General features: G+C 49.3%; 1 protein-coding gene across 4 annotated transcripts in view; it reads right to left on the bottom strand.

The window, feature by feature from the left end:
* The window catches only part of AFAP1 (actin filament associated protein 1), a 112,717-nt gene that overhangs the window by 56,608 nt on the left and 43,315 nt on the right, over nucleotides 1-12,794 (bottom strand). For all 4 annotated transcript variants that reach the window (XM_077280091.1, XM_077280093.1, XM_077280092.1 and 1 more), the window contains exon 2: nucleotides 1,707-1,835. In XM_077280091.1, coding sequence (XP_077136206.1) covers nucleotides 1,707-1,835 — 129 coding nt within the window. The remainder of the gene's footprint in view (nucleotides 1-1,706; nucleotides 1,836-12,794) is intronic.

The raw sequence follows: 12,794 nt of genomic DNA, 5'->3' as shown, positions 1-12,794 counted from the left end.
CTTTTGTCTCCCTGGAGAGAAGAAGGTGACAGATGTCTGGCAGCAAAGCTACACCATTTACAACACATGCATCCTCGCCCGAGCCAAGCGTGCAAGTGTATAAGGAGTTTCTTAAGAAGTTCTCGTGTATGCGAGTGTTAGGGGCTCTCATTTAGGGGGTACACCAGCAGGGGGCAGCAGCCGAGCTATTCATAAAAAAGTGGAACATGAAACTATCAAAAATGTATTTTACAAGGGAAACTCATTAATTCTATTTTGACGAAAGTCTGACAGATCAGAAAAAGTGTAAAATAAAGGGGAATTGAGTGGAGTAGATGAGTCTTCCTCAGCAAGTGTCGCCTGCTGTGCCCACCCATCCCCCACAGCATTGATTGACAGCGCTGGCTTCACTTGAGCCAGGAAGATCGTGGGTGAAATCCCACATATATGTCGCTTGTCACAATATTGGTGCGTGTTCAGACCAGTGCCTTTTCTGAGTAAACTGATTTCAGTAAAGCTGTCAATCAATGCAGCAGGGGTGGAGCTAACCTCCAAAACAGATGGAGGGAGGGTGCTCCAAACTGCAGAGCCCCACCCATAATGCTCCCAGCTACTGACCTTACCCACTCCTGTTAAAAGGGACTGTCAGCACAGAATGACTGCAAACCAAGTACAGGCGCCCGGTGCACAAAGGCGTGGCTAAACATATAAGTGCACCTTCCCATCTGCTCGCTTTCCCTGGATCATCACCCCACTTTTCTTTGATTGACAGATCTGGCTTCTTAGAGCCAGAGAAGAACAAAGATAGCTGGAAAAAAGGAGCCGGGAAGGTGTACTTAAATGTTTGAATTTGCCACGGGGCACCGAGCGCCTGTACTTGGTTTGAACAGCCATTCTCTGCTGACAGAGTCTCTTTAATTAATAATCAAGAAACTCTTTAAAGGGAATCTGTCGGCAGGTTTTTGCTATATAATCTGATAGCAGCATGATGGAGGGGCAGATACCCCGATTCCAGCGATGTGTCACTTACTGGACTGCTTGGTGCAGTTTTCATAGAATCCTTGTTTTCTCTGTTTCAGAGCTCTGAATGCTGAGCTATGTATAACCCCGCCCACAGCACTGATTGGCTGCTTCCTGTGTACACTGTTATTGTCAGTAAGCTACCAATCGGTGGTAAGGGGCGGGGTTACATAGATTAGCTGGACTAACATACATGTGAGACCTAGTAAGGCTGCAAATCTCCTGCTGATAAAACACAGATTGTAGTGAAAGTACAAAACACAGCCTAATAAGTGACACATCGTTGGATACAGAGTCTCTTACTCTATAGTATGCTGCTATCAAATTGCACAGCAAAACCTGCTGACAAATTCCCTTTAAGCCTGCTGCCAACTAATTACTCTATGTAATTAGGCTGCTGCTGTTTAGGACAACAGACGTTGGACTTGATAATTTTTTTCCCCTTATTATATATGTCTGGAGAGCCCCCTTCTTGTCGGGAGTGCTTGATAATTTACTTTAAGTGTTCGCTTTCTATCCTCGGCAGAGATTACTTGATATTAAAACATTACGGCATGTAATGATGGCATTGTCCAATGATGGGATCGCGTATCAGGCGGAGATAACAGGCGTAAATCACCGTGACAGTCCCATCCTCTGCGAGGCATTAGGACGTGCTGGGTTAACCACAGAGACAGCTTGGCTTGGCCGGCAATCGTCTCACTGACCTTTGGATGACTGTATCCTTTGCAAAATATTGCTTATAACAGTCTTTTTCTCTTTAACCGTCGTCGTGAGATATTCGTGGTCGAGCAGTTGCAGAAACAAGCGCAGCTCCACGATCAGCTCCTCCATGTCTGCAAAACAAATGACCAAAGTTATAGAACGTTTCATCACAAAGAAAAGGAAAAATATTCGGCAAAGCAAAAGAACTGGCGAGTCTCTCATACAAGTGAATGGTGCCGAGCTGCAGCAGCGGGCACAGTCACCCTCATGGAGGAGGAATAAACAAGACCCCTTCATTCTCCGACCTAAGGGCGGCCGAACCCAGATGAATGTAGACCGAGCCTCCGATGTTCATTGTGTATGGCAGCGGTGCCACAATGGGTTGGGCAAAAAGGCCACCCATCTACAACTTTGCTTCCATTTACGGATGCTCCGGATCCTGGGAACAGGCAGTGGTGTTGACAACTCAAGGTGGGCAATGGCGGTTCTTCTAGAAAATTAGACTCTTTGAAGGATCCCACCGGAAACCACAACTCTCAGGTGTCTACCCTGGATATTTGCTGATCAGAGGAGTATCTGGGCCGAAGTCATGGAGCCTGGAGCGGGGCGGCGCTGTGGCACTAGGCACAGTCAAACTCCTGTCTAAATAAACAATATCAAGACCCCTTCAATCCACTGTCCGAGCTGTAGATGGCCAAGAACATTAAATGAATGTTGCTTCAACATGTCGATTTCCTTTTTTTTTTAGCACAAGGAGTAGTGAATACATTTGTTTGTTTAAGGCTTTTTAACAGGGAACCACGGTCCACCAGTGAGAAAACTGGATCTCTGTGCCTTTGTCAACTGGACCACACAGTAGGATTGCAGATTACACTGTAGTAAATTATTTTTTTTTTTAGGTTATGTTGGGGCACAGAGCAATATTAAAGTGAATCCGTCGGCATGTGTTTGTCATGTAATCCGAGAGCATCATGATGTAGAGGCAGAGACCCCAATTCCGGTGATATATCACTTAGTTTACGGAGTGCAACAGTTGTGATAAAACCAGTATTCTCTGCTGAAGATCTAGTAGAGCTCTGAATGCTGAGCTGTGTATAAACCCGCCCACACCACTGACTGGCAGCCACCTGTGTATAAACCCACCCACACCACTGATTGGCAGCCTCCTGTGTATAACCCCACCCCACTGACTGGCAGCCTCCTGTGTATAAACCCACCCACACCACTGATTGGCAGCCTCCTGTGTATAACCCCACCCCACACACCACTGACTGGCAGCCTCCTGTGTATAAACCCACCCACACCACTGACTGGCAGCCTCCTGTGTATAACCCCACCCCACACACCACTGACTGGCAGCCTCCTGTGTATAAACCCACCCACACCACTGATTGGCAGCCTCCTGTGTATAACCCCACCCCACACACCACTGACTGGCAGCCTCCTGTGTATAAACCCACCCACACCACTGACTGGCAGCCTCCTGTGTATAACCCCACCCCACACACCACTGACTGGCAGCCTCCTGTGTATAAACCCACCCACACCACTGACTGGCAGCCTCCTGTGTATAACCCCACCCCACACACCACTGACTGGCAGCCTCCTGTGTATAAACCCACCCACACCACTGATTGACAGCCTCCTGTGTATAACCCCACCCCACTGACTGGCAGCCTCCTGTGTATAAACCCACCCACACCACTGATTGACAGCCTCCTGTGTATAACCCCACCCCACTGACTGGCAGCCTCCTGTGTATAAACCCACCCACACCACTGACTGGCAGCCTCCTGTGTATAACCCCACCCCACACACCACTGACTGGCAGCCTCCTGTGTATAAACCCACCCACACCACTGACTGGCAGCCTCCTGTGTATAAACCCACCCACACCACTGACTGGCAGCCTCCTGTGTATAACCCCACCCCACACACCACTGACTGGCAGCCTCCTGTGTATAAACCCACCCACACCACTGACTGGCAGCCTCCTGTGTATAACCCCACCCCACACACCACTGACTGGCAGCCTCCTGTGTATAAACCCACCCACACCACTGACTGGCAGCCTCCTGTGTATAACCCCACCCAACTGACTGGCAGCCTCCTGTGTATAAACCCACTCACACCACTGATTGACAGCTTTCTGTGTATAACCCCGCCCACACCACTGATTAGCAGGATCCTGTGCACTCGTACACTGACACAAAGCTGCTAATCAGTGGTGGGGGTATGGATGGACCAGGATGCATGAGACACCTAGTCCTGATAATTTCCTGCTGATAAAAGACTGATTGTACTGAAACAACAGCTCACAGCCTAGTAAATGACACATCACTGGAATCAGGGTCTCATCTTCTACATCATGCTGATGTGAGATTACATAGCAAAACCTGCTAACGGATTCCCGTTAAAAAATTAGTAAAAAAAAAATTCTGTAAAGACAGTGGCGTATTTTGAAAACGAGTCACCGTCTGTAGAGTAGTCTGTTCTGTACAGGAATCAATTCCATCGCAGAGGAGGGCGAGAACACAAAAGTTGTTTTACTGCTGCCCTGTGACACATTGCCCCACAAGAAAACCAAACCGGGAAGGATCAGTCTTTCCTCCAGCTCCTCCCAGAACAGGGCGGATTAGCTCAGCCGCGGGGCCATTCTCCATTCTACGGAGGAGCGTAGGTGCCACTAATGAAAGTATAGAAAAGCTAGCACTGTACATAGCTACAGGAAGCACCGAGGTAAACTTACCCCGAGCCCCAGCGTCTGAGGGCACTCCATGCGGCCACATAGGACGCCACAGCAATTATAAATCGCCCATGGCAGGTTACAGATTGTGCACCAAACCTTCAGTCGCCCTTATGTACCTTCCCAACCGTTCCGAAGAGGAGACCAAAAAGTGCCAAGTATCCAAGCCCCAACACAACCCTATATATACACACACCCCACAACATGCACCTCTCTACAACCAAAACAGACTCTCCCCCCACCTGTTTACAGACCCCAAACTACCCTTTTACATACTTCAGACCAGACAACCAGAGACTCTCCTCTTCCCATTCCTGTGTTTGCCCTCAGGTGCCAGGCACAGCGACAGACCAACAAACTGTCTGCAGTGGTATCTGGGAGTGAAGCGAGGAACTGTCTGCAGTGGTATCTGGGAGTGAAGCGAGGAACCGTCTGCAGTGGTATCTGGGAATGAAGAAACCGCCTGCAGTGGTAACGGAGTGAAGCGAATAACCGTCTGCAGTGGTATCTGGGAGTGAAGCGAGGAACCGTCTGCAGTGGTATCTGGGAGTGAAGCGAGGAACCGTCTGCAGTGGTATCTGGGAATGAAGAAACCGCCTGCAGTGGTAACTGGGAGTGAAGCGAGGAACCTTCTGCAGTGGTATCTGGGAGTGAAGCGAGGAACCGTCTGCAGTGGTATCTGGGAGTGAAGCGAGGAACCGTCTGCAGTGGTATCTGGGAGTGAAGCGAGGAACCGTCTGCAGTGGTATCTGGGAGTGAAGCGAGAAACCGTCTGCAGTGGTATCTGGGAATGAAGAAACCGCCTGCAGTGGTAACTGGGAGTGAAGCGAATAACCGTCTGCAGTGGTATCTGGGAGTGAAGCGAGGAACCGTCTGCAGTGGTATCTGGGAGTGAAGCGAGGAACCGTCTGCAGTGGTATCTGGGAATGAAGAAACTGCCTGCAGTGGTAACTGGGAGTGAAGCGAGGAACCTTCTGCAGTGGTATCTGGGAGTGAAGCGAGGAACCGTCTGCAGTGGTATCTGGGAGTGAAGCGAATAACTGTCTGCAGTGGTATCTGGGAGTGAAGCGAGGAACCGTCTGCAGTGGTATCTGGGAGTGAAGCGAGGAACCGTCTGCAGTGGTATCTGGGAGTGAAGCGAGAAACCGTCTGCAGTGGGACCTGGGAGTGAAGCGAGAAACCGTCTGCAGTGGTATCTGGGAGTGAAGCGAGGAACCGTCTGCAGTGGTATCTGGGAGTAAAGCGAGAAACCGTCTGCAGTGGGACCTGGGAGTGAAGCGAGAAACCGTCTGCAGTGGTATCTGGGAATGAAGCAAGAAACCGCCTGCAGTGGTAACTGGGAGTGAAGTGAGGAACCGTCTGCAGTGGTATCTGGGAGTGAAGTGAGGAACCGTCTGCAGTGGTATCTGGGAGTGAAGCGAGGAACCGTCTGCAGTGGTATCTGGGAGTGAAGCGAGAAACCGTCTGCAGTGGTATCTGGGAGTGAAGCAAGAAACCGTCTGCAGTGGTATCTGGGAATGAAGCAAGAAACCGCCTGCAGTGGTATCTGGCAGTGAAGTGAGGAACCGTCTGCAGTGGTATCTGAAGTGAAGCAAGAAACCGTCTGCAGTGGTATCTGAAGTGAAGCAAGAAACCGTCTGCAGTGGTATCTGGGAATGAAGCAAGAAACCGCCTGCAGTGGTATCTGGGAGTGAAGTGAGGAACCGTCTGCAGTGGTATCTGGGAGTAAAGCGAGAAACCGTCTGCAGTGGGACCTGGGAGTGAAGCGAGAAACCGTCTGCAGTGGTATCTGGGAATGAAGCAAGAAACCACCTGCAGTGGTAACTGGGAGTGAAGTGAGGAACCGTCTGCAGTGGTATCTGGGAGTGAAGCGAGGAACCGTCTGCAGTGGTATCTGGGAGTGAAGCGAGGAACCGTCTGCAGTGGTATCTGGGAGTGAAGCGAGGAACCGTCTGCAGTGGTATCTGGGAGTGAAGCAAGAAACCGCCTGCAGTGGTATCTGGCAGTGAAGTGAGGAACCGTCTGCAGTGGTATCTGGGAGTGAAGCAAGAAACCGCCTGCAGTGGTATCTGGCAGTGAAGCGAGGAACCGTCTGCAGTGGTATCTGGGAATGAAGCAAGAAACCGCCTGCAGTGGTATCTGGCAGTGAAGTGAGGAACCGTCTGCAGTGGTATCTGAAGTAAAGCAAGAAACCGTCTGCAGTGGTATCTGAAGTGAAGCAAGAAACCGTCTGCAGTGGTATCTGGGAATGAAGCAAGAAACCGCCTGCAGTGGTATCTGGGAGTGAAGTGAGGAACCGTCTGCAGTGGTATCTGGAGTGAAGCAAGAAACCGTCTGCAGTGGTATCTGGGAGTGAAGCGAGGAACCATCTGCAGTGGTATCTGGGAATGAAGCGAGGAACCGTCTGCAGTGGTATCTGGGAGTAAAGCGAGAACCCGCCTGCAGTGGAATCTGGGAGTGAAGCGAGGAGCCGTCTGCAGTGGTATCTGGGAATGAAGCAAGAAACCGCCTGCAGTGGTATCTGGGAGTGAAGTGAGGAACCGTCTGCAGTGGTATCTGGAGTGAAGCAAGAAACCGTCTGCAGTGGTATCTGGGAGTGAAGCGAGAAACCGCCTGCAGTGGTATCTGGGAGTGAAGTGAGGAACCGCCTGCAGTGGTATCTGGGAGTGAAGCGAGGAACCGTCTGCAGTGGTATCTGGGAGTGAAGCGAGGAGCCGTCTGCAGTGGTAACTGGGAGTGAAGCGAGGAGCCGTCTGCAGTGGTATCTGGGAGTGAAGCGAGGAACCGTCTGCAGTGGTATCTGGGAGTGAAGCGAGGAACCGTCTGCAGTGGTAACTGGGAGTGAAGCGAGGAACCGTCTGCAGTGGTAACTGGGAGTGAAGCAAAGAACAGAAACAAGTTGGGGAAAATAAAAATTCACCCTCTTACGCAGGTCTGGTCCTTCAATGTTGGGGCACCTCCATGGTCACGGCACCTCCATGGTTCCTATCCCTTGTGTTTCGTGTCCACCCTGTATACAGGTTACTCAGCACTAGGTTTGTAATCTGCTTTACCGTGTGCTGCGGTTGTGTGTGAACATGTGTTGGGCTGTGACAGACGTCTGGGGGTGCCACGTTCTAGCTACACTGGATGGTAGAGGGTTAATATAAGCAGATTGCATGAAGTGTGACTGGGTGGAGATACCCAAGAGAGGGATAACTAGGTGGATGTAGAAGGACTGCAGTCAGGGAGCGAGTCGCAGAATAGAGCGCCATTTCTCAGGACTTGGAGGTGGAGGTCAGACACCTCAGCCCCAGGTGACATCTGAGAGAGGTTGTTTGCCTGTATGACCATCCTAGGGACAGGTCCTGGGTCATCCTGTAAACACTGAAAGGAGAAACCCCATAGCGAGTAAGAGCAAAGGAAAGTCTATATGACTTCTGCCGTGTCTCGGTGAGAGTGAGATGTGGTTGTGAGATGAACCAAACCGCTCAAGAATGGTCACCAAGAATGTGGCTAGTGACTGCTCCTGAAGAGCACAGAGGAGAAGTGTTGGAGAGGGGTGGCAAGAGCCGATGTGTGCCACTGCAGAAGAAGGCTGGGGAGAGTGAAGATGTGAATTGCTTCAACTGTGACCGGATACACAAGTCTGCCATCCGAGGCAAGACCATCCTGTGGGGAGCGTGAGGTCTCAGTGGTCAGAACATGGTGAACAAGAGTCGGTGCCTTCAGAAGCAGTAAAGTTTCCAGTGATTAGTAAGACGGTGTCCTGTTATGCTGTTGAGTCGGAAGGGACCTCTAGGGTCATCGTGTCCAACCCTCTCCTCAGTGCAGGACTCACTAATCCATCTCAGACAGATGTCTGTCCGGCCTCTGTTTGAAGACTTCCATTGAAGGAGAACTCACCACCTCTCGTGGCAGCCTGTTCCACTCATTGATCACCCTCACTGTCGCCACTCACCATACCTAGGAAGCCTTACAAGCTCCCTCCCTTAGTTCTTCCTGGCAGAGAAATTTACTACATTTCATAAGTATTATAGAACAAATCTGTAGGTATCACTATAAGGTTGAGTATTCACCCTGTGCTGTAAGTGGTCACCATTACCGACTAGGCAGGAAGTAGCTAGCGTCTCCTACTACTCAGGATCCGACACATGAACATGGCTGACACTGAGAAAAGAACCACTGGCTTCTCATGTCTTGGGATAATTGGCATCGTGGGCTACGCTGTGACCACCGGGCAGCAGCTAATCATGGCTGCCCCCAATGTGATTGAGAAAGGCCTACAGGCCAGAACATCCTCGCTCTCCACCATCTGAATGTACGGGGCTGATATATGGTCAGTCCTCAGCGCCGTTATTAGGAGGCTGCATCCAGTTTTCCATGACACAGATGTAATAATGTTATCCAGGTGTCAGAAAATCAAGAAAATTACACCGTCCATATGTTTTACATAAGGAGGATCAGCCGGAGTATTAATGGATTAGTGACTACACAGGGTAAAATAAATACACAGCAAGAACAAGAAACATTTCTCTTCTTGATGTCAGGCCAGACCTGGACCGTAGGAGAATTCAACCCCCACAATCCGAGAGACTAAACTGAGGACCAGAAGCGACAGTCTGAACGGGCCGGCCCTGTTATAAACACAGAAGAACACGAGCACTGGGATTCATCGCTCCAGCGGCTGGTGGTCACTGATCTGCAGGACCCCAATGAGAAGACAACCCAAATATTGTGTAAGGATGATCATAAATAATAAAGAGGAATCGCCCCGATCACAATTCTGACCCATTCTAGAGAGTCTGTATCACTGGAGGACCCAATGGGCCGAACGTTACATGGACTGATGATGTCAGTAGTAACGGTGTAATGCTCCGCTTGTCCTGCTGTGGCGCTACAGAAAAAGTGAAGGGATCCACAAAGTTTACAGTAGATCACTGTGATCGATGAACATCCTCAAATCACTCTTATCAGAGACTAAAACTGGACGGTCTAAAGTGGGAATAATTAACACGAAAGTCCCTTATGCACAATTGTGAGCGGTCAGAATGATTGTTCAGCCGACCACTCTCTCACAGGGTACAGAGATCTCCTCCTCCTCCTAGGAGCAGATTTCCTTCTCCTCCTCCAAGGGGGCAGAGATTTAATTCTCCTCCTCCTCCGAGGGGGCAGAGATTTCCTTCTCCGAGGAGGCAGAGATTTCCTTCTCCGAGGGGGCAGAGGAGCTATTCCACCTCCGAGGGGGCAGAGATTTCCTCCTCCGAGGGGTCAGAGGAGCTATTCCTCCTCCGAGGGGGCAGAGATTTCCTCCTCCGAGGGGGCAGAGGAGCTATTCCACCTCCGAGGGGGCAGAGATTTCCTCCTCCGAGGGGTCAGAGGAGCTATTCCTCCTCCGAGGGGGCAGAGATTTCCTCCTCCGAGGGGGCAGAGGAGCTATTCCTCCTCCGAGGGGGCAGAGATTTCCTTCTCCGAGGGGGCAGAGATTTCCTCCTCCGAGGGGGCAGAGGAGCTATTCCTCCTCCGAGGGGGTAGAGGAGCTATTCCTCCTCCGAGGGGGCAGAGATTTCCTTCTCCGAGGGGGCAGAGATTTCCTCCTCCGAGGGGGCAGAGGAGCTATTCCTCCTCCGAGGGGGCAGAGATTTCCTCCTCCGAGGGGGCAGAGGAGCTATTCCTCCTCCGAGGGGGCAGAGATTTCTTTCTCCTTCTCCGAGGGGGCAGAGATTTCCTCATCCACCAAAGAGGCAGAGGATTTATCCCTCCTCCGATGACGAGGGCAGAGTTTCTCATCATCCACAGTTTCCAGGCAGGTTACCATTAATGCTCCCGTTTTTCAGTGTAGATGCGCCTTTCTGCCCAGTGCTAACGATCTCTCTATTTTGCAGCACAGCTCACTGCGTTGATGTCATGTTAATCAGGATCTGAGCCGTCTCCGCTGTCTGCTTCTTCATAGCGATTCATTATGTGCTATGTCCAATTTCCTCCTTCGCCAGATCCTTTAACTGTACTAAGTAACACATCATTTAAGCTGACCCGCTAGATGTAATGCAGTGTGTCAGGCCTGACCAAATCCCACCCGGACAAAGAGTGAGGGGGCTTCACATGTTCCTCTAGATACTCCGACACTTGAAGGGAGAGGGCTACAGAGATTTATGTCCCAAGGAGTCAGCACCGGAGTGGGGGGAGAATACAAGGAGCAGAGGATGGCTGCAGGGACAGAGGACAATAACGAGCAGACAATTCCTCACATTGCTTTCTTCTGCAATGCACATCCGTCCTACAGAGGATGTCGGCCTGCTTTCTTAGACACTCTGATGGCTTTATGACAAAGTCGTTTTGAGATTGTGACGTCTAATTTGTTTATTTTTTTTATTCGCCGTCATGGATTCAAAATTGGAGACGAGTTTAATGGGAACAACAAGATGTTAAAACGTATTAATATCACGCATCAGTGTAATATCTAGGGTGCGGAGGGCAATAATTCCCTATTATTTCTCACCATTTGCCCTAATGCAACTAAATACCTCTCTCCCCCACACCGTTTGGAGATTTATCTTACAGGGTCACTTTCATCTCCAGGGATGGATATTATCTGGCGGTGCTGATAAATACAAACAATTTTGCAATTCACTGTTTATTAAAAATGTCAGCCGTTCTTGAGATATTAACACTGGTTCTTGCTTTTGTTTACAACTAGTTGCCTAGGAGACCGACCACCACTGCTGCGGTCTCGTTTGTAAGCACTGCGCTGAAGCTAGCCGGAATTAAGAAGGTTTAAAGTGGTGTGCATGTTCTGCTGTCAAGCAGCAGTGGTCGGTCTCCAAGGCAACAAGCTTCAAACAAAAGAAATGTAAATAATCTCAATAACCGCAGAAACTTGTAATAAGCAGTGAACTGCATAACTGTTTCGATTTACAAACGTTACTAGATAATATCCATTTATGTCGAAGGGAATAACCCTTTAAAAGGGGAAGTAGTCAGCAGATTTTTACTGTGGAATCTGACAGCATCAGGATGTAGGGGCAGAGACTGATTCCAGTGATTTGTCACTTACTGGCTGCTTGCTGCAGTTTTGATAAAATCTTTGTTTTCTCTGCTGAAGATGTAGCAGTGCTCTGAATGCTGAGCTCTATATAACCCCGCCCCCCACCACTGATTGGCAGCTTGATGACACAGAAACCTGCCACTCAGTGGTGGGAGCGGGGTTACACATATTAGCCTGTCTGGCCTGAACGTGACCCTTAGTCTTGCAGTGATAATCTCCTTCTGATAAAACACTGATTGTATTGAAACTACAGCACACGGCCTAATAAGTGACATTTCTGGAATCAGGTTCTCTGCCCCTACATCATGCTGCTCTCAGATTAAATAGCAAAAACCTGCCGACCGATTCCCTTTAAAATTCTCATCTGCACAAGATGTCGGGGGAAAATATGATATCTACATATCCTTTTGTCATTTATTTCTTCCCAACCTCTGCTTTTAGGGGATTGTAAATCACTGAGGCTCGCTGAGCACCGTTGGCATCATCGGTATGACAGATCAGGAGACGCGTCGTGCTTTCCATTGCGAGTGTGAACAGTGTCTTACACTAGTCTGATGCCTTGTGCCATTGGAACAATGAAACTGTGGGCTGAAAAGACAACCTGGCTCCTAATAGAGGCCGCTCTGGCAACTTTCTGCACAGATGGTCAACGTTTGCTAGAGGGGAGTGCCAGGCAGGACAACACTCCCCAACATCCACCTCATGTAGACAAGGGTAGAGATGACCGCAGACATCAATATTTTGCATAAAATGGACCATATAGAGCAGTGTGCTAATAATCAATCAATGCTCTTGGGGGTAAGCAGCTATCCAGTATCACTATTATTTATGGTGCTTATGATTCACATACATTATCGCTGGCACCATTGGGGCTCACACCCTAAATCCCTCATCAGTAGGTTTTCTCGTATTATTGCATTGGGAAGCTCCGGAAAAAAAACTTGAAAAATCCGCAAAAAAGCACACAAAAAACGTGGAAAAAAACGAGTGCGGATTTCCTGCGAAAGTAGTCCGGATTTGCTCAGGAAAATTCTGCAAAGTTTCCTGAACGTGTGCACATAGCCTAAGACCAGATTTTTTAAAACTTTTTATCAACATGTTTACTTTTTTGTGCGTAATGGAATAACACACACAAAAAAAAAACAACAAATTGGGCATAAATTTCAGACGAAACCCCAAAAATGGACCAGACAAAATTGCTGGCACCTTTCCAAAACACCTTTGGTTCAATCCTTTACTCCTCTGTAACAAAACGGTCAGGAGAGAGATATGCAATAAGGTATTATTCCAGGTAAAAGGCGTCAAGACTGTTTAGCTCAG

The sequence above is a fragment of the Ranitomeya variabilis genome, chromosome 1 (genome assembly GCF_051348905.1).
Source record: "Ranitomeya variabilis isolate aRanVar5 chromosome 1, aRanVar5.hap1, whole genome shotgun sequence".
Lineage (NCBI taxonomy): Eukaryota > Metazoa > Chordata > Amphibia > Anura > Dendrobatidae > Ranitomeya > Ranitomeya variabilis.
This window is presented reverse-complemented; position numbering and strand designations above follow the sequence as displayed.